Here is an 18,718-nt window from a genome sequence, read left to right on the forward strand (position 1 = left end):
TCTTTCTAAGTGCCAGCATAAATCTATACAGAGGTTAAGTCCTTTATCAGAGGCCAACACTCACCACCCCTCTACTTTTCTTCCCCATTTTTTAAACCTGTCAATTCACAGATCAGCACTTTCTACCCTACCGGTACATTTTTAAAATTAGGCTACCTAAGAACAGGTCTTGTTTTCTGACCCATAACTACTATCAGTTTTAACCTATCACTAGTCTTCTGCTGTAACCTACTCCAAATTCTGTGTTCTTTCTTAGACTTTCTCAGCCAAGTATGTTTGATTATGCACAATTCCTAGATACTCCTTTAGACTAGCAGATGTGCAAAATCTCTTCATAACAATTCTTATCAAATTATGAATGTAAAGCAAGACAGCAAAAAACCCAGTAGGCAACCATCATTTCTGCCTTCCTTCTCCAAGGTAATTTATAGATATGTAAACATAAAGGAGTTAGGATCTAGGAATAATTCCCCAGATCTTATGTTTACAGATTGTCAGTCTATACCTATTAACATGCTAAACCTTGCATTTAAGGTCTGGATATGTTCCAGAACTAAGTATGTCCTTGGAAATGGATTTCTGCTAGTGATGTCCATGGGTGAAATTTCTGACATGCTCAGCACCATCTATAATTAAACTGAAGCTCTCAAGGGCAAATGCTTACAAAAGCTTTTCACTCAATATATTGCTGTATTAAATTACAAAACAAATGTATACTTCCAAATCTTTTGTCAATTGAAAACATGTGCTACTAATTTGGTGCTGATGCAACGTAAAGGCTCACAATAGGGTGTGATGAAAAAAACCAGAAAGTGTAATAGTCAGTTGCAAAAACAGGCTAAGAGAGTATCAAGTACAAATGCATGCAATCATTTTCATTGATACAGTAATTGTTCACTATAAGGTCTAAAATAAAATTAAGAAATCATTACTAGAAGAAGGAACATTTACTTATCCACAGAGTAAATGCAAAAACTCTGTATTTAAAATCTACATCATATCATTTTAAAAAATACATTTAATGTTTTTAGGGGATAACAGTGGAGACACGTCTTTTATTTAAAAACAGCATAGCTGCAGAAGTGTCAGCTTTGCCACATTGTCTGCTGGACTGAAAACATGGATTAAGAAGAGAATATGTTAAATTAATATTTCATCTTGCAGCCAAAACCCACAAAAGATAATGGAACTGGTCAGTGCTAGGTGAGAGACTGGTTTAATTTTTTTTAATCTGATTTATTACTTTTTTAGACAGAAAACTTAGGATAGAGAAGGTATTATGAGTCTTTAAGACCTGTAGAAAATCATCAAAAATCAGGTAAACATTGTCAAGTAGGTGTGGTCGATGCCATGCACAAATAATGGCATCACATTCTCTCCCATGCTGTTCTGTTTCACCTTTTTAACCATAAACTAAGTCTTAAAATTTTACCTGTTCTACAGAAGGATTTCTTCTGAATAATACTGCATGCCTATATGAAAGACCATCTCTCATTTTAGGACAAGTGGCACTCTGGTTGCAGTTAAACTGCTTAGTATGAGCAAGATAGCTTTTCTCACTCAGGGTAAGTTCTTTGAAGGACCCATCCCTATTTATTCCCAGTAGGAAACAAGGCTTTTGTCATACTAAGTTTCCTCTCCTACTCAGGGCACAGATGATTTTTCCATAACCACTTTCTTCTTGACAGTAACAATACAATCTAGTCATTAACAAGGGGATCTTAACAGCAGCTTCATATCACTAAATGATATTCAAACATCCCACACTTCTAGTGAATGTCTAGTGAATTGGGTGGTTTTTGTTTGGGTTTTTTTGAGAGTGAAACTGAAATGAAATACTGAGCTGCCTAACAGATTTTGCTATGCTAATCTCTAGAAGTCATGGTCTTTGCCTACCATGGAAATTTACTGGACAAATGAAGTACTGTAGAGTCCTTCTTGTCTTGCTCTTCAAATTGACATGGGACTACAAATGCAATGTGGAGGAAGAAGCACTGGGCAGGGAGACAGGTCTGGGTATACCTCACCTCTTTTACGTGTCCCAGGATGCATTGTGCTGTTCAGGTACGTCACTGTACTCTTCTTGCGCTGCAGGGAAGAATGGAACAATTTCTGTTGGGGAACATTTCTGGCAATAACTATATGCAGTAGCTGAGGAACAGCACAGTAAGTACTAAATGGGATTACTGGCTTTTGTGTTTTCTGAAGCACATCTTCAGAAAGGTGAGCTTTTTTACACTACTACTGACATCTGAACTGCTTCAGCCTGATACGCAAGCAGACCAACACACATTGCCATTTGATGCCAGCTTTATATAGGAGAAGGCAGAAAAAGATATAAGTACTAGATACACCCCAGCGTATTTACTGTTTAAAAATCTGAGGGTCATGTCATTGCAATGGCCTTTTGAACTATAAATGATAGCCTGCCTTTCTAGTTAGAACTGAGAAAGCTTACAAGATGTTAGAAAGACACTCAAGATCAGAACGAAAATATCAGCTTCTTCCAGCAAAAAAATTAATACCTCAGGCTCAAAAACGGCTCCACTGTACACTGGATTTGCTGTTGTTCTTCTTTTCCTCTCTTGTCGCTTACTTTGGATTTCTTGTAAAACAAAGCATTCAGGTTAGAAAACAATGGATCTCAGAAATTATATAAAGTTTACAGAATTCAGTTTGCATGTGAGAAGAGCTGCAAAGATTTCTACAGAACACCAGTCATGCCCGGTATAGGCAACCGTATTATACTTTTAACTTCTGAAGGTTTGAAAACTAACAGCTGACAAGGAATACAAATACAGTGCTCAAGTAATTAATTAAATCATTGCCTTCTTCTCACCAAGTAATCCACAATTAAGACACTTAAAACTCATGGTCAGTATAACTGGGATCTAAAAAAAATGCCTCTGGTAACCTTCCTGATACATAAAAATACAGTACAGAAATATGCAGGTGACTGAAATGATAGGCTGTATTTCAATGTATAGGATTAGAAGTTTAAATTATAAATCAAATTCTAATCCATTAACTAATTCATTACAAATTACAGTCCCATGAAATCATAAAATAAATGAAAAATCTAGACATGGGTTACAGTAAAATTATCCATGGTATATCTTTGCAGATAGAGGGGTTGTCCAGAAGGCAGTGGTATTGCCACAGATGTCTACCATCAGAGCATACACTTTCTTCCCGACCTCGGCTCTCCACTGCATAAATAACTGCTTTGTTTCAATTTCATAAGAAGAACAAAAACACATGCACAACAAACTAGGTTAGATCAAGAGTACAGACATACCAAAGGTACTATTGTACAAGAAAGTACTGCATTTAATACAAGAAGTATTTTGGAATTCTACTTCCAATTCAGAATGACCATGAAACCAGGAGCTGAACAACCAACCTAAGACATTTTCCTACCTTCCAGATGGTCATGAGTAACTAGTCCCAGAGACACCATGAAGGCAAGTTTCTGTGAGGAAGAAGAAAAAAGATCATGAAATGTGCAATTGTTAGGATGAGTCATTTAGGCCCTTTAAAGGTAGCTGACCAGTAACTAAGCACCAAAAAAATTTTTAGTGATATTTTGCTTCTATAAATCACTTTTCATTTATGTATGTCAAACTTCTTGGAAAAGGACAGACAAGAGTCCCATATTCTAGATGGGAACGTAGACTGAGATACTGGGAAATGCCCATTGCTCATGATCACAGAGTTGGCAGAACTGGGAACAAGAGAGCAGTTTCTTTACTTCCATTCTAGCACTGAACTGACTATTAGAAAATACCAACACAGTTCAATTGCCAGAAAAATATTGCTAGTTTAAGATCATTCTCCATCTAGTGTGATCTACAAGGAGCCAACTCTAGCTTAGATTTGCTAAGGGCTATGGGTTTCTTAGAGGATTCTAATTTTAATGCAGGAAACGCAGAGACATGTAAGAATCAGAATTTTGTTGTCTAACTGACAACTGTTAGAGCTCACACAACAGTCAATTTGAATCCATCTATGGAAACAAATGTAGCAGAGCATTTAGCTGCAATCAGTTCCAAAGCTCTTCATGGCAGAAAGGCTTTAAGAAATAGTCATTCTGTCCTCTCTTTCACCCCAAACTAAAATGGACTAAAACACAAGAAGAATGTGGATATACGTGACTCCTTCCTTCCTGCTCACCAGAGTAGAAATATTTTATAAAGGAAAACAGACATTTCTTCAGCTTTGAGAATAACTCCAGAGTCTAAAACCTCAAAGGAGTGGAAATCAACTCTGTAATTTAAACCCATGTTTGAAGCAAGTAACACAGAGAAATAACAATCTTCTAACTTACAAAAGGCTTAGAAGCCAAATGCATTCCAGAATTGAAAAATGCAATGCACTACATTGCTCTATTATTTTTATTCTGTAGCCTTATCAACTACTGGTGTCCAACGGGAACATATGGAATGTTAAAATTAAGAAGTTGTGAGGGAACAGAAGAAAAAAAAACATTTTCTGAAGGACAGTGTCCTTTTTTTTTCCTTAAAAGAAAGTTCTGGGTATGTTCTGATACCTGTGGATTTTCTTCTCGTTTTGGCTTCGGTGCAGCAGGTGGAGTAACTGTACGACTTTCTGTTTGCTTCTCTTCTGTTTCCACATGTGGTTTAATAGTCTGCACGAAAACAGTGTTTCTCTCGTTCAGTGACAAGAATGACTTTTTTTACTTTGACTAGTAAAGCAAAACAAATACTTTCACAGATACAGGAGAGAAAATGTTTAAAGCTGACAGTGTACTAACAAAGACTTACTTGAGGAATCTGATGTGAGAGGAATGTTAAATAAGGTATTTTCATTTAACAAAGAATGAAACAGCCTTCTCACCAATCCATTATCCCATACAGCCATACAAGATAAAACAGCTATTTTAAGAGTTAACTTTCTTACAGAAATAACCATAATGTATGGGAATAGCAGACACTTCAAGAAAACTCATCCCATCAAGACTTCCACTTAAAAACCATTCTGCATGGCACATACATTTTGTACTTCTCACTCCTCAGTCTTTGTATTTATAGCATCATGAATGGCTCAAAAACTGTCTCTCTGAACCCCTCAATGTTAGAGGTTTCTGAAGCCTTTTTCTTAAGTCATAAATCTTCTGCATGACATTCCTTAGCCTATAGCATGGATGTTGAGGCTATAAACTGAGTAAGGGGGGCTACAGACAAACTTTTCCCCTTTTATGATATAGAGAAACTATACAGAAAAAATCATGTGTTATTGAACCACCACCATTCTTCTATGTTTTTCTGTAGTTGCCAGTAATTATTCAAAGAGCAAATGTATATTGCTGACATCAAAAGGAACAGGCATCAGAAGTCAAATATTGAAGAAGTACAACTTCCCATGGAAAGGACACACATTGCTGAGTAACCTGTGCAACAGCCCTGAGGTATGCAAGAACCTACTCTTGAGACTTCACAAGCAGAAGTGAGCATGCATATGATTTTCTGAGCACAACTTTCATGCACGTGGTTTTCACAGTCTCCATAAGTATTTCAAAAGCAGAAAGAAGGTAACTTCAAGGCACATCAGTCTAGGAAAGAGTTGTAAGTGAAATATACACTACTATTATCTATATAAATTATATAAATATTATGCGTTATAGTATGTAATATAGTATACAATGTTACACTATTACTAACACAATATACAAAAGAGTTAAAAGTGAATCAGAATATTGCTTTACTTGAACAGACTGGCGAGGACTCTCAGTTGCAATCCACACTGACTTAAGTAATTTTTATTTTTCAGAAGTCTTTTCTGGAGAGAGGCGTTAGAAATACAGAATTCTCTGCTTCTGAAGGTCTCCTTTCCACTCATTCAATCCAATTTAGACACAGGGAACTATCAGACTTCAGAACCTAAGTGAGACTATTTTGCCTCCAATCACAAGATTGCAAGATCAAGGGATCACGAAAGAAATGGCTACCTTTATCTGATTAAATATCCCTACAATTTTGTGCAATTTTTGCCTTTCACATAACCACCCTTTGAAAAACAAAAGGGCTTGATATGAAGATGGATTTCAGCTTGTACTTGTTCTTCAAGATACTAGTCAAACCCTGCAACATAGCCTGCTTATGAACTACTGACGGTTAAACAGTAGAGGGAGCATAAAAACACTGAAGCAGGAGAAAAAGGTGCCAATGGCCCATACTAAAGGAAATGGTAACATCTATTCCAAGAGCTGCAAGTCATTCCATAATTTGTACTGCCATTGGAACATGAGTATCTCCAGTATCCACTGAAAACTTCTCCCTGGCTGTCGTCCTCTCCAAACCTGCAGAGTAAAGCAATAAATCCAGTACCTTGCATTAGTACACACTGTATCTGTACCTGTTTTTCAATGTTTGGTTTGCTGATCTGTACAGTCTGAGGCCCAGCAAGCCTGGTACCCGGTGCTGCTATCACGATGCTGGTGAGCTGTGCCATAGGGAAAGTTTTGGCTATGGTTGCTGTCTGCCCGTTAACTACACGAACTGGATGTATGGAGTTCTGAGAGTTGGGTAAAGACGTGGGTGTGAACTTTGTTGTCAACATCACAGGCCTCTGAATAAGCTGAGGAGCTGCAAGCATTGGAGGAGGTGCAGGGGCAATAGGAATGTTATTCTGGGCAACTGGTTTAGGTCGAACCTACAAAAACAAAATAAAGAAAAAAAACTCCAGAGATTTGTATATCAGTATTTCAGATCAACTTTTTACTAAGTCTTGCAATTCATCCTGTATAATCTGCAGGAGGCTGCTTGATTTTTTTTAGATAACGTAATTTTTAGCATACTGTCCTAAGTATGCTAAGAAAAAAAAGCACCACATTTTCAAACCTACTTACATAAAATCCATCTATAACATTAGCATATACAGTCACCAGCCCTGAAATGGTATTTGGATGCACAGACACTTATAGAGAATGTTTATTGCCAAATGCTTTATCTTTATCTAAATTAACATCTTAGTTTTACAGGCCAAAAAATCCATGTGATATTTACAGGCACAGCTGAGGCGCTCGTATTAAAAGTGTTTCAGGGCTTTGTAATGAAGCTCCAAGAAGTTATGAACAGTTGACTGTGCCCTGAAACAAATATTTTTTTTTTCAGCAAATACCTGTTATCTGTCAACTCGATATATTATTTAGATACCTGGAAAAGCAATCTTGATAAGCAAAAAAAGTGACAAGATTATATAACAATTTCTTACTGAAAATGCTGAATGTACAGGTAAATGCAACCATTTATCTTCTTTCACGAGAAAGAAAAGAGCCACAAGAATCTTCCAAAACTCCATCACCAATACTTGCTTATTTCGCGTCTCCATTAAGTTTGTACTTAACTATGGACTTAAAATATCATTACAGAGTACAGAAGTAGAGCACTTTACTTTAAAAATAAAGGTTTTTTTTTTCTTATTTGATTCCTATTGTCATATCTACCTGTAATACTCCAAAAAGCATTTTACCATGAAAAACTAGATCACATTCCAACTGATCTTACCATACCCAAATCTTAATCAGATACCAGCCTTTACTTTCCTTTCTCACTTTGCAAAAGATTTACTTTTATTCACAGCATCACGTACTTCATACAAATTAAGTAGTTCATCCAAAACGTTTTTATTTTTTTTACATAAAGAAGCAATCTGTGTCCTCCCCAAACCATGAAAAAAAAAAAGTGAACTGCAAGTTTTACTACTCAGCTAAAAACAGAGGTCACTCTCCCTTGAAATTCAGAAATACTTGGGAAAAATCTAGAGACACGTAATTTTTTCTTTTTTCGCTCATGAACAGCAAGCAACAATTAGAGCAATTTAAGGCCTTGGGTGATGCTTTGATTTTGATGACACCTATTCCATGGGTTCATTTCATTTATTGCAAACAAGATTATATATAACCATCATATGCAAATTTCGTAACTACAAACTCATGCAGGCTGGAGGGTGGCTGAGGAGGTCTCTAATTTGACCTCCTGCTCAGAGCAGGACCATCACTAAATGCAGATTGGTTGGCCCAAGGCTTTGTCCAGGTAAGTCTTGTAAAACTTAAAGGATGAAGCTTTCACAACACGTCTGGCAAGTCTCTTCCTCTCCTAACTGTCCTCAAGGAGAGAAGTGTTTCCTTTTATGCAGTCTAAAACTCCCCTGTCCTAATTTATGAGCATTGCCTCTAATTGTCCTGCCAAGCACCTATGTCTCCAGCTTTTTGTTTATTTCCTCACTGATAGTAGAAGTAACACTGCTGTTAGGGTGCCTCCAAAGCCTCTTCTTCAAATTTGAAAAGCCCAGATTCCTCGGCCTCTCCTTACAGGTTATACATTCCTGCCCCGCCAAGCTATCTTAGTGGCCTTCCTTCCCATGCTCCTTTCAAATTTATCAACCAGGGATTCCAAAACTGCAGGGTGTTTATTGGACTCAGTTTTATGATTGCTGAGTAAAGATGGATAATCTCTTTCCTGAATCTACTGGCTGTAATCCTGCTGGTACAGATCAATATGCTGGTAGGTTTCTTTGCTGTTAGGGCACATCACTCATTTAGCTACTGTCAACCAAGACCTTTTAATCTGTGCAGCTCCTCAGCCAGTCAGTCCCCAGCCTATACCTGTGCAGAGAGTTAGTCCATTCCAGGTAGAAGACCATCTTTTCTCATGCTGAGGCTCAAGAAATTCCTGCTGGCCCCTTCCTTTACCCTGACTAGGGCTGTCTGCATGTCAGCACTGCCTTGAAGAATATTGACTGCACCCTCAAATTTGTTATCATCTGCAAACCTGTTGAGGATGAATTGTCTTCTCCAGCACATCAGCAGTAATCACCACACAATGTTCATCAAAAGTCTCTTCTTTCTACACTATAATTAAGTTCCTCCTTCTATTGTTTGTTCTCTGTATACTCACCTGTGGAAGAAAATTTGGACGAGGAGTAAGTCTGGGAGGAGGGATGAACTGCGGCACTTTTATGGGCTGAGGCGTAGCCTGAACCTGCTTTAAAAACATGAGAAAGCTCAGTAAGAGGTAAGAGGAAACTTTAGCTTTGAAGTTTTTCACCAAAATCAACATTCTGAATGTACTTTCAGAACTGATGTCCTCAGTTTTCACTCTGTAAATAATTTTTCATAGCAAGAGGTTCCTCATTAGAAAAGTATTAAAGACAGAACTGAAGCTCATTTTCTAGATTCTACACACCTTACTTCATAAATTGCAGGCATATTTCCTTTTAGTTCAACTGTACTATCTATTGTGCTCTGCAATCTAAAACCATTTTATTTGATGATATTAAAAACTTGTATTTGTTTTAATCATTAAAAAATGGCATTACAACAGACAGAAAATAGTAACATTTTGATGTCCAGCTATATGAACTATGGTCTTTTTATAGTGAATGACACACAGAAGAATGAGAGAACACCTCATGCAAATAGCAAAGAATTGGAAGTTACAACTCTTTCAGCAATATTAATGACACTATGAGGGGCTCTAAATACCCAACTTGAAATTTTCAAAAGTAGGTTATTCATTTGAAACAATTAAGATCTGATTTTAAGGAAACCTAAGTACTTCCCTGAAAGTGTAACTGAAATCAGCTGCATGGAGCTGCCACATGATTAACCACTGAATAGCACTACCAGCTACCATGAGTACCTGGGGAGATTCTCTGAAATTAATGTCAATGTTATTTTATACCCTCCTATACTTCTGTCCACCGACATAAGATTGCAATTTTCTTCAAAAAGGTCTTGTACTGATTAATTAGTACTTGGGAAAATATTCTGATATTTTTGATGAAATTTGCTACAATAACATAAATCATAGGCTAGTATTAAAATAGAATTACCTTCTCAAATCAAAGTTATTCAGCAAGGAAATTAAGTACAGACACAAAGAAGAGATGACAGTGATGCAAGGGATGACACAGGAAAAGAGAACAGTAGAAAATACTCCACTCAAATAGTCTTCTCTATTCTGATCACAAACATATGCCTCATTAGGAAGCAAAATTACTTCCATCTGCATTAAACTGTATTTTAATAAATATAGATAAATTGGATTTATGTTTAATAAAGCCATAGCCTTTACTGCAGAAGTACAATTTCCCTGTCGTGTTGTTACATAATGCCTGGTTTCCAGACCAAGAAGCCTATATAATCCAGTCCTGAAACACTGGTTCTTTTATTTCTAGGTGGCTAGCTATTCTGGAAGACTGTGTGATGTAGCTAAAGCACAAAATTTGTATTTCCAAAATACATGTTTTTGAAGAAACATCATCTGTTTATGTGTTTGAAAATGTGCTGAATGAAGACATGGTAGTGGGCAAACTTAAGGGATGTATCTAACACCAGAGACTTTGTCATGCAAAGGGAACAAGAGATTGACTCAAAAAACTCTAAGATGAAGACTCAAATTGGTCAAATGAAGATAGTCTGACATTTTCTTTGCCTAAGAAAAGAGTAGGAATTCTGCAGAGCACAGCCATACAGATTCAGTAAGGGCAAAACAATCACTACTGCTCCATGACTACGGTTACTAACAGGGGAAACTTTACACAGAGGTGATGACAGCACTGATTTAAGTCTATAAAGCAAAACAGTAATAAACCCACATGGAGAGAAGATGTTTTTCTTATAGACTATCGCTTTAGCAATGTCAGCTAGTGGAGACTCACACCATGCCCCTACTATCCTCATTTCTGTGAGAAACCCTGACTGTTTATTTTTTTCCAGTAGCCCTCTTGTTAACCAAACCCACACATATCTGCAGGGCAAACACATGAAATGCTTACCAAAGTTACTGTGTTTTTTGTCACTATTTGGACTGCCTCAGCTCCTGGCCCAGTGACCTTATTTGTTGTCTGGAGGTTGACTGGTGCATTCTGCGCATCAGTGCTGAGGACTGCTTTCTGATTGTTGTTGATAGCAGTAACCATGGCAATGGTAGGTCTCTGACCCACAACAGAGGCAGGCATGGTCGCAGTTGCTGCTTTCAAGACGAGAGGTAGTGTCTTAGTGGTGATCATAGAAGCTGTAGTTACAGTTTTCTAAGGGAAACAGAAAATACACTGTAAGAGACAGAGACACTCCGTATCAGACAGGACGTGGGTTGGTTAGTCAGAAACAATAGACAGCATGAGAAAGAAAAGGCAGCTCTGAGTCTATCTACCTGCTGTTCAGACAAGCACATTATCTTATGCCTCTGAAAACTGGATAGCTAGAAGCATTCTCATTTGAGGCACATGTTTGGTCTGTTTTAATCACGTGCAGCATTGCAGATTGAATCAAAACCTATTCCTGAGAAAATAACAATTAAGTGTTAGCAGTGGCATATGCATTTTGGATCTTTTAGTTTCATATTACTTCCAAATATGCACTGTCAATATCACACATTTAAGGTGGAGGTTTATGAAACATAGCAACAAACTAGCTTCTCACTGAGTAAAACTCATATTTTCAAACGGAAACTATAGTTACAGCGATCCTCACAATCAGAGGAAGAAGGGGAAAAACATTCATAAGTTGATTTTTTTTAAAAACAAAAATGTAATTTTTATTTTGGGCATCCCAGTCTCAGCTTTAGTGATACATACAGTTACCTTGCACTGAACTTTCTTTCCTAAGAGTATCAGTAGGGTTGTCCTGAAGTTTTAATAGCTGGCTGTTAGTCTGCCCAGCTGCAGGCAATTAAGTTTAACTTCTGTGGAATGGGCTAGTTTTGGAATATGTATTTGACACCATGATTACTCTTGGGCTGTTTTAAAAAGAGTGGTTTTGAATCATCTAACACCAGCATTTATCTGAAATGCCTCAGTACAAGATGCCCAAAATTCCAAAGTTGAAGCAACTATCATTTCACAGTTTTGTTTTAAAATATACTGTCTTCCAAGATGCTAAGGCAAATGGACTTTACAAATCTCATTCAAAAAGCAACAAGGTGAGGGTCTCCATATAAAACCAGAACACGATGCAAACAGAACTCAGACACGTGACACTCAACAGAATGGCAAATGATCTTATTTCTTTTCACTTTGGTGTAAAAAATCCATTGCACCAATGGCACTGCATCTTCAAAACTTTAGTCACATGATAAAATGCTCTTAGTACTAAATAACCACCATTCGCTCCTGATGTCAGCTCTGTGTTCTACAGAGGACAAAATGGAAAACCAGGGATAGCGCAGTCTTTGTGTTCTGAACATACCTGATTTAGACTACTTGACTTTAATCATACAAGACCTTTATCTTTTTTCTAATAAAATAATATATTTCCAGTTGAATTCTTCAGTATTTTCACCAATACTGCTCCCTTAAACAAAAACAGAATTTACCTTCACATCTCTAATTTCATAATAATTAAACTATGTCCCCTATGTGTTAATTATAAACAAGTGTGAAAAAGTTCGCTGTATAATGCCAAATCAAAGGATAATTTATGCTTCAGTTTTATACATTTATGAAAAATGCAGACATAATTAAATTGTCCTTGTTGCAACACAATTTTCTTAACTTTTTATCTGAGATCTAACAAGCTTATCAACCTCTGCTGCACCTTCCCCAAAGCAAGAGGCTCCATTCCCATAATGCAGTAGCATTACTCAAGCTTTTCCAATGAGATGTAACATGGTATCATTTTCACAAGCATTACATTCAACCATAAACATTTTAAAGAAAGGTGTAATTAATCATGTAATGCAAGACTGTGACTCTTCCAAGGGGTTCTACTAATTCTGCAAGTGCTCAGAGTACAGCTTCAGTCAGAAGATCACAGAGCTTGAATATCCCAGTTACTTTGCTAAGCATTTATTAGATCACTTATTCTAAAAAGTAGTCAATACATTAATTCATGCTGAAGTTGCATTCATAGTGAGTCTGCATTATTGCACATAATATTGCAATAATATGACCTTTTAGCAGGCTTGTTACTTAGGAAAATTTTAAAAGACCTTCTTACTGGACATATCATAAGTCACTGTTAATTATGGTATATATACCTGGATTCCTAAATTTGATTACTCTGAAACAATCACTGAAAACATTCTCTGTAGTGACACAGCCTTGAAAAATATGTTATTTACAAAAGCAGGCATGAACAAACTGTTCCTAGGGAGACAAATTATTTCACCTTTCTTTGCCGAAAGAGATTGAGAGACGGTAAGACAGAGGCAAAACCTTAGATACAAAATGTGCAGAAATAAGTGAGGATACTTCACTATTTTAAAAACATAAATAAAACCAGAAAAGTGTTAAGGACAAAAGCTGGCTTATTTATCCAAGGGACAGGACAAACTGCCTTCCAATTTGTAACTACATTCCAAGTACTACTGTATCAATGGTAATCAGAAGAGAGTAGCAGTTTTTGGACTGTTTCGCTAGAGGGCTCTTTAACTTTGAACAAAACCTCAATTTTTACAACCCAGGAGATGACCTGGAAGTTAATGAGTGAATTCAAAGCGTTGAATACTGAGAAACACACGAAACTCTGTGTGCTGCTCTCATGTTTCCTGACTGAGAAACAGAGATTACTGATACAACAGTGAACCATTGCTTGCCTATAAATACTTTAGGACACAGTAATATTTGCTTCTTTGTTCCATTTTAGCTTTGATATTGATGTTGCTGCTCAAAATGCATTTTCCTTAGTTAGGTTTGCTTCATTTCTTCAATGTATTTTTCTCAAAAATACAATTAGCTAAGCTTCACGAATGCATTTTAGAGTGCATCCAAACCAACTTGCTGAGTTAACAAGAGAACTAACAGCCCAACCATTTCTCTCTTTGCTTTCAGAAAAAGGGAAGATGAGACTCACAACTGGTCAAAGCTGTGGGTGTGATTCACTGCAATTTGCATAAAGCAAACTTCATGGATGAATTCTGTCATCTGCCTATCCAGGTAAACATGAGCTCTTAAGACTGCATCAACAAGAAGAAAAGACTTCATATACACTTTTTTTTACAGAACACCTCCCTGCATTTTCTAGCTGTTTTATTAGCACACTTTTGTGAATTCAAATAACCTAACAGGAGAAACTTGAAATTCCCCTCTTAAGCAAACCACTTTCTCTGTTGAGTTCTGGGATTATGTCTCTAATCCTATACTGTAGTGAAATTCAGTTCACCTTCCCAAGAAAGACCCTATTTTCTAAAACTTGAACTCTGCAATTAACACTATACGCTTTTAGACAAATCCTTGAAAATTCAGGTAAGTGTTATTTGGTATGACCCACATCTGTTTAAAAAGGACCAAGAAGAAAGAAGGAGGAACTGTTTTCTTGCATTTTGTTCACATTTGTAGAGGGCATTTGGTTAGTCATTTAAAAATAAAGGATTTTAATCATACACCTCATACAGAGTGTGTAAAGTATTTACTGTTTCTTGAGACGTACTAGGTCAGACTCATTCACACACCTAGGAAAAAGGCTCATTTGCTAAACTTTCACTTATTTTTAAAAAAGGTGATACACTGCCACCCTTCTTTTCTGTGTGGTTATGATTCAGCTTTTAAACAGTACATTGTTTTTTAAACTCAGATTGGAGATTTTTGCCAAGAAACCCAAAATACCCATATCTACATATTCATAGAAGAAGAAATTAATTTGGTACACTAGCAGGCATAAGTGAAAGTTTGCCATTTTCTCTCTGCACTTTTCTTTTTTTTTTAATTTTCATTGAGCTTAACCTTTAGTAAGAAAAAGAATTGTAGCTTTTTACCTGTGATCCTATCACGTTTGGAGAGGGTGCCGTGGACTGTTGCTGCTGTTGATGGTGATGTTGCTGTAGCTGTTGTAGTGGTTGTGGCTGTGGTGTCTGTAGTTTGTTTTCTGACTGTGCCAATGGCTGTATTTGAAATTTACTGTCTGGCTGTTCCTGCTTCACTATCAAATTCTTTCGAAGCTGTTCCACCACTCTTTTCTACGAGATAAACAAAATCATAAACAGAAATGATGACAGTTATTTAGCTGCAGTAAAGAAAGCAGTAGAGAAAATAATAACACCTAAAGATACATTTATTTAGCATAAATAAGGAACTGCTCAGAAGCTTTGTGGGACTTCTCTTTTTGAAATTTTAAGTATTGGCGTTATCTAATAGACACAGCTAAAATTGGCCACCAAGGAGTATTACAGCCCAGCAAGGTGACCTCACTGTTCTTGTCGAAACCCACTGACCAAAATTCATCCTATTCACAAACCACTGCAAGACCTCAGAAACCTATATTTGCATGATTCCACATGCTTTGACTCCTTCAAACACACACACTCCTAAATAGTGACAAAAAAGAACTTTGGGTTGAAGCCTCCCAGCTGACTTCAAGGCAACAGGTATGTCATTTTGTACCAGGCATTGAAACTGAGAAAGAGACAGTCAATTTGAGCGCAAAGGGGGGGATCAGGAAGGGCATGGATGTATGGTCCTTCTGTTCAATATTATTGTCAGCTCAAAAAGAATCAGAGAGCACCTGCATGGAAAGAAAATGCCACAGATCTATTTCTTCCAGCTTAGGGGCTTCATATTACATTTTAGCTTCCATTAAAGTTTGAAATTATTTTAAAAGAGGTCTCTTCTCCTGGTAGCCATTGTGCACCTTTAGAAAGTAACAGGATTTAAGATCAAGTGACTTGCAGCATAAGATACATGTTATCTGCATGGATAATAAGGGCTCACAATTTATGTTCATTTTATACTTTAGTGTAGACAGCGGTGGAAACGCTGTGAGACTTTTTTTACCATCTGCAGGCATGACCAGAAATGGACATTTTTACCTATACTTTAACCACCCCCAAATTTGGACAGTTTTAAAAAGATTTAGCTCTATACCTAAGCCCCCTTGATCAAAAGCATATGCACACTCCCAAGAAATTACACAACAAGGCAGTCATTGGAAGAGGACAATGAAGTCAAAGGCATGGGACAAGCTGAACCAAGAAAGCTGTGGTGGAAACAGGAATGGTCAGGAAACCTCTACCAGAGCCAGGTGCTGCAGTTGCACTTACATGGAAAGTAAAGTTTAAAATAACACAACCATTTTGACAATACCAAATGCTTTCGTTTTTTGTTTTGTTTGGAAGCACTAGTATTCAGACACAGTACTAAACATAGAGATGAAGGAAAAAACCCCAAAAATCCAGCTATTTACTACAACCGGAAGAATATTTTTCCTCAAATTTCATTAGCACATGTTTATGAAATTCTGAGCTAAAAAAAAAATCTGTTTTCTTCATTTTATGGATATACAGTAGACTTATGATTTTAAGTATCTTGCTTATGATGAGCTAATACAGCACAATGCCTCACACAGTGAGTGTGTACCTCTAGCCCAGAAGAAAATAACAAAAAAGGCAAGTTCCCAAATTGACAGATTTGAAAACTGGAACTTTAAAAAGCCAAATAAAAAACACAAGCAACAAACCCCACATCCCTGTTTCATAACAGGGATGTGTGAGCTCACATGATTGACCTTTTAGCAAAAGACTGAATTCAGCGACTTGAAGGTAACAGAAGAAGGACTGCCTGGCTTCTACAAAACCCACAGCCCTGGCTGAAGATGCCTGCTCAGCTCTGACAAGAGAAACACAGGCCCAACCTCTCTGAAAATCCAGGGAGTTAGTAAAGTCCTTTACTAAAGGAATTATATTTCCCTGCGTCCAGTGAAGTGCTAAAAGCTGTCAAAGCCTAAAAGCTGTAAACTGTTTGCTCCCTTCTGAAACAAGGATCAAATAATAGAAGTGTAGAAGGCATTTCCCTAATTCAGATATTTCACATAGTTTTAAATGTCCTGTGTCCATCAGCTGGCTCGTATACATAATAACTGAACAATCATTTAAAATTGCTTTCTGAAAAGATCAACCGTGTTAACATGCAAATCAAAGTGCGGCGTCAGCAAGCAGATACAAGAGCTGAAAACGCAGTCAAGGGGGAGGAGAGGAGAAGGCAGCAAAGTAGGAGAGGAAATAATGCAATGTACTTATAGAATACCTGCCAAAAAATGGACTGCACATACACTCCTCCTGCACAGGAGGCTAAAGAATTACCATACCCAGCATGAACAGGAAGGGAGTTTTTGTCTTCCACAGCTGCCAGTACGAAATTCAGGGATAATGATGCTCTTCTACTGATTCCCTGACTGGGGGAAATCAGCAGCAATGGCCCAAGAATGAATTTCCATCTTGTTCTTTACAATGGGAGGAACATTAGTGAAAGGATAAAAAAAAAAAAAGAGAGAGAGAGAGGGAGAGGCTGAGGACTCCTCTGCCATACTGCTACAGCAGGACAAGAGCCAGCGAGGCGAGCAGGGGAGCAGGAGCGAGGTGAGTCACATGGCATTCACACACCGCCTGTTCCACCCCCGGGCCTGAACCACGGCCTGCAGAGATGGGGTAAAACAGCACCGAAGCACAATTTGTATTAGTGCCTTGTGCAAAAACTGACGCTCAGCATATTTGGCACAAGATGGATAACGTGAGTGGAAAAACGCCGTTGCTCTGGAAGTCTACGCTATCCTGTTGGAGGCTGCTGAGAACTGCCTGGCAGCAGCATATCCTGCCATCCATATCCATTATGCAGATATTAAATTGGAAGAAACATCTAATGCTTTTGAGATTCGGAGAGTAAAACTGAAGTTTGCACTGCATGCCAATTTCTTACGCAGTTTAATAAGCTGCTTCTACCAACTGTCAGTAAGAAATACCACATTGAAACTACTGAAATCATTTTACTACCTGCAAGACTGTTGGGATTATCTGTTTGTTCGTAATTATCAAGAGAGACGCTCTGAACAACATATTTCAAAGTCCACAGCTGAATTAGCAAAAGCAGATGAGTTTCTCAGGGTTGCACCTACACAGAAACTCAAAGCAGATCTCCCGTTTTCAGCACCACCCTGTGCGTCCCCCTGCGCCCGGCTCAGCCCACGCCGCTGCTCTGACTCCGCACGCAGCGCACGGCTCCTCCGGCGTCCTGCTGGAAGTGCACGTGTCTGTCTGTCTGTCTGCAGCAACCTTAGCAGAGCCGCCTTCCGTAGGGAATGAAACGGGAGGGTGCTACGAAAGAAACTCTTGTTTACTGTCAAACTTCATTAACACTGTGTTTTAAAATTTATTTGACTGTTCTTAATCAATTTTAAAGACAGTTTATGCTGCAGAAAGTACGGTCTGTGTGACTGAGATTTGCCAAGGCTGATATCAAGTCCTAGCTGCATGTCTTAGAGACTGAATGCCAGTCAGATTCAGGTGTTCTAAAAGTACCACAGAATTCTTAAAAAATATTCCTAATTCTTTAAATGTAATCATTGCCATTTTCCCTTTCCACTCATATTTAAGAATATTTAATTCTTACTGACTACTTTAGCATTTTAAATTGAGATTAACTCAGTCACAAACACATCATCGTGCACACAACATGAGTTTTCTGCATGTCTTAAAGCTCTAGTTCTCCTCATATTCCTAGAATAGTTTCTTTTCCTGCCATAATATGAATGTTTGAAATGCATTTGTCTTTCAAGTTTACTGAACCTTCCTCAAAACTGAATGCCAATCCTCTCATTACATCCATGATGTGAAAGAATTTAATAATCTCATCCATTCTTCCAAACTGTATTCTACCCAAAAAGGAACTGCCAGCCCTATGCAATGGTTACTATCAGACTACTTCCAAACCCATTTGTCGAACAGTGCCCCTGTAAGCACACTACATCATCTCAGAGCTCTTGCTGTCT

At 37.7% G+C, this 18,718-nt stretch overlaps 1 protein-coding gene across 11 annotated transcripts in view; it reads right to left on the reverse strand.

Moving 5' to 3' along the window:
* The window catches only part of PHF21A (PHD finger protein 21A), a 125,786-nt gene that overhangs the window by 10,855 nt on the left and 96,213 nt on the right, over positions 1-18,718 (reverse strand). For 7 of the 11 annotated variants that reach the window (XM_068193516.1, XM_068193515.1, XM_068193519.1 and 4 more), the window contains 8 exons: positions 14,718-14,918; positions 10,801-11,055; positions 8,919-9,005; positions 6,376-6,672; positions 4,550-4,648; positions 3,421-3,472; positions 2,526-2,605; positions 2,028-2,088 (listed from right to left, as the gene is read on the reverse strand). In XM_068193516.1, coding sequence (XP_068049617.1) covers positions 2,028-2,088; positions 2,526-2,605; positions 3,421-3,472; positions 4,550-4,648; positions 6,376-6,672; positions 8,919-9,005; positions 10,801-11,055; positions 14,718-14,918 — 1,132 coding nt within the window. The remainder of the gene's footprint in view (positions 1-2,027; positions 2,089-2,525; positions 2,606-3,420; positions 3,473-4,549; positions 4,649-6,375; positions 6,673-8,918; positions 9,006-10,800; positions 11,056-14,717; positions 14,919-18,718) is intronic. The other 4 variants (XM_068193521.1, XM_068193524.1, XM_068193518.1 and 1 more) reach the window with 2 other exon arrangements.

The sequence above is a fragment of the Anomalospiza imberbis genome, chromosome 6 (assembly GCF_031753505.1).
Source record: "Anomalospiza imberbis isolate Cuckoo-Finch-1a 21T00152 chromosome 6, ASM3175350v1, whole genome shotgun sequence".
Lineage (NCBI taxonomy): Eukaryota > Metazoa > Chordata > Aves > Passeriformes > Viduidae > Anomalospiza > Anomalospiza imberbis.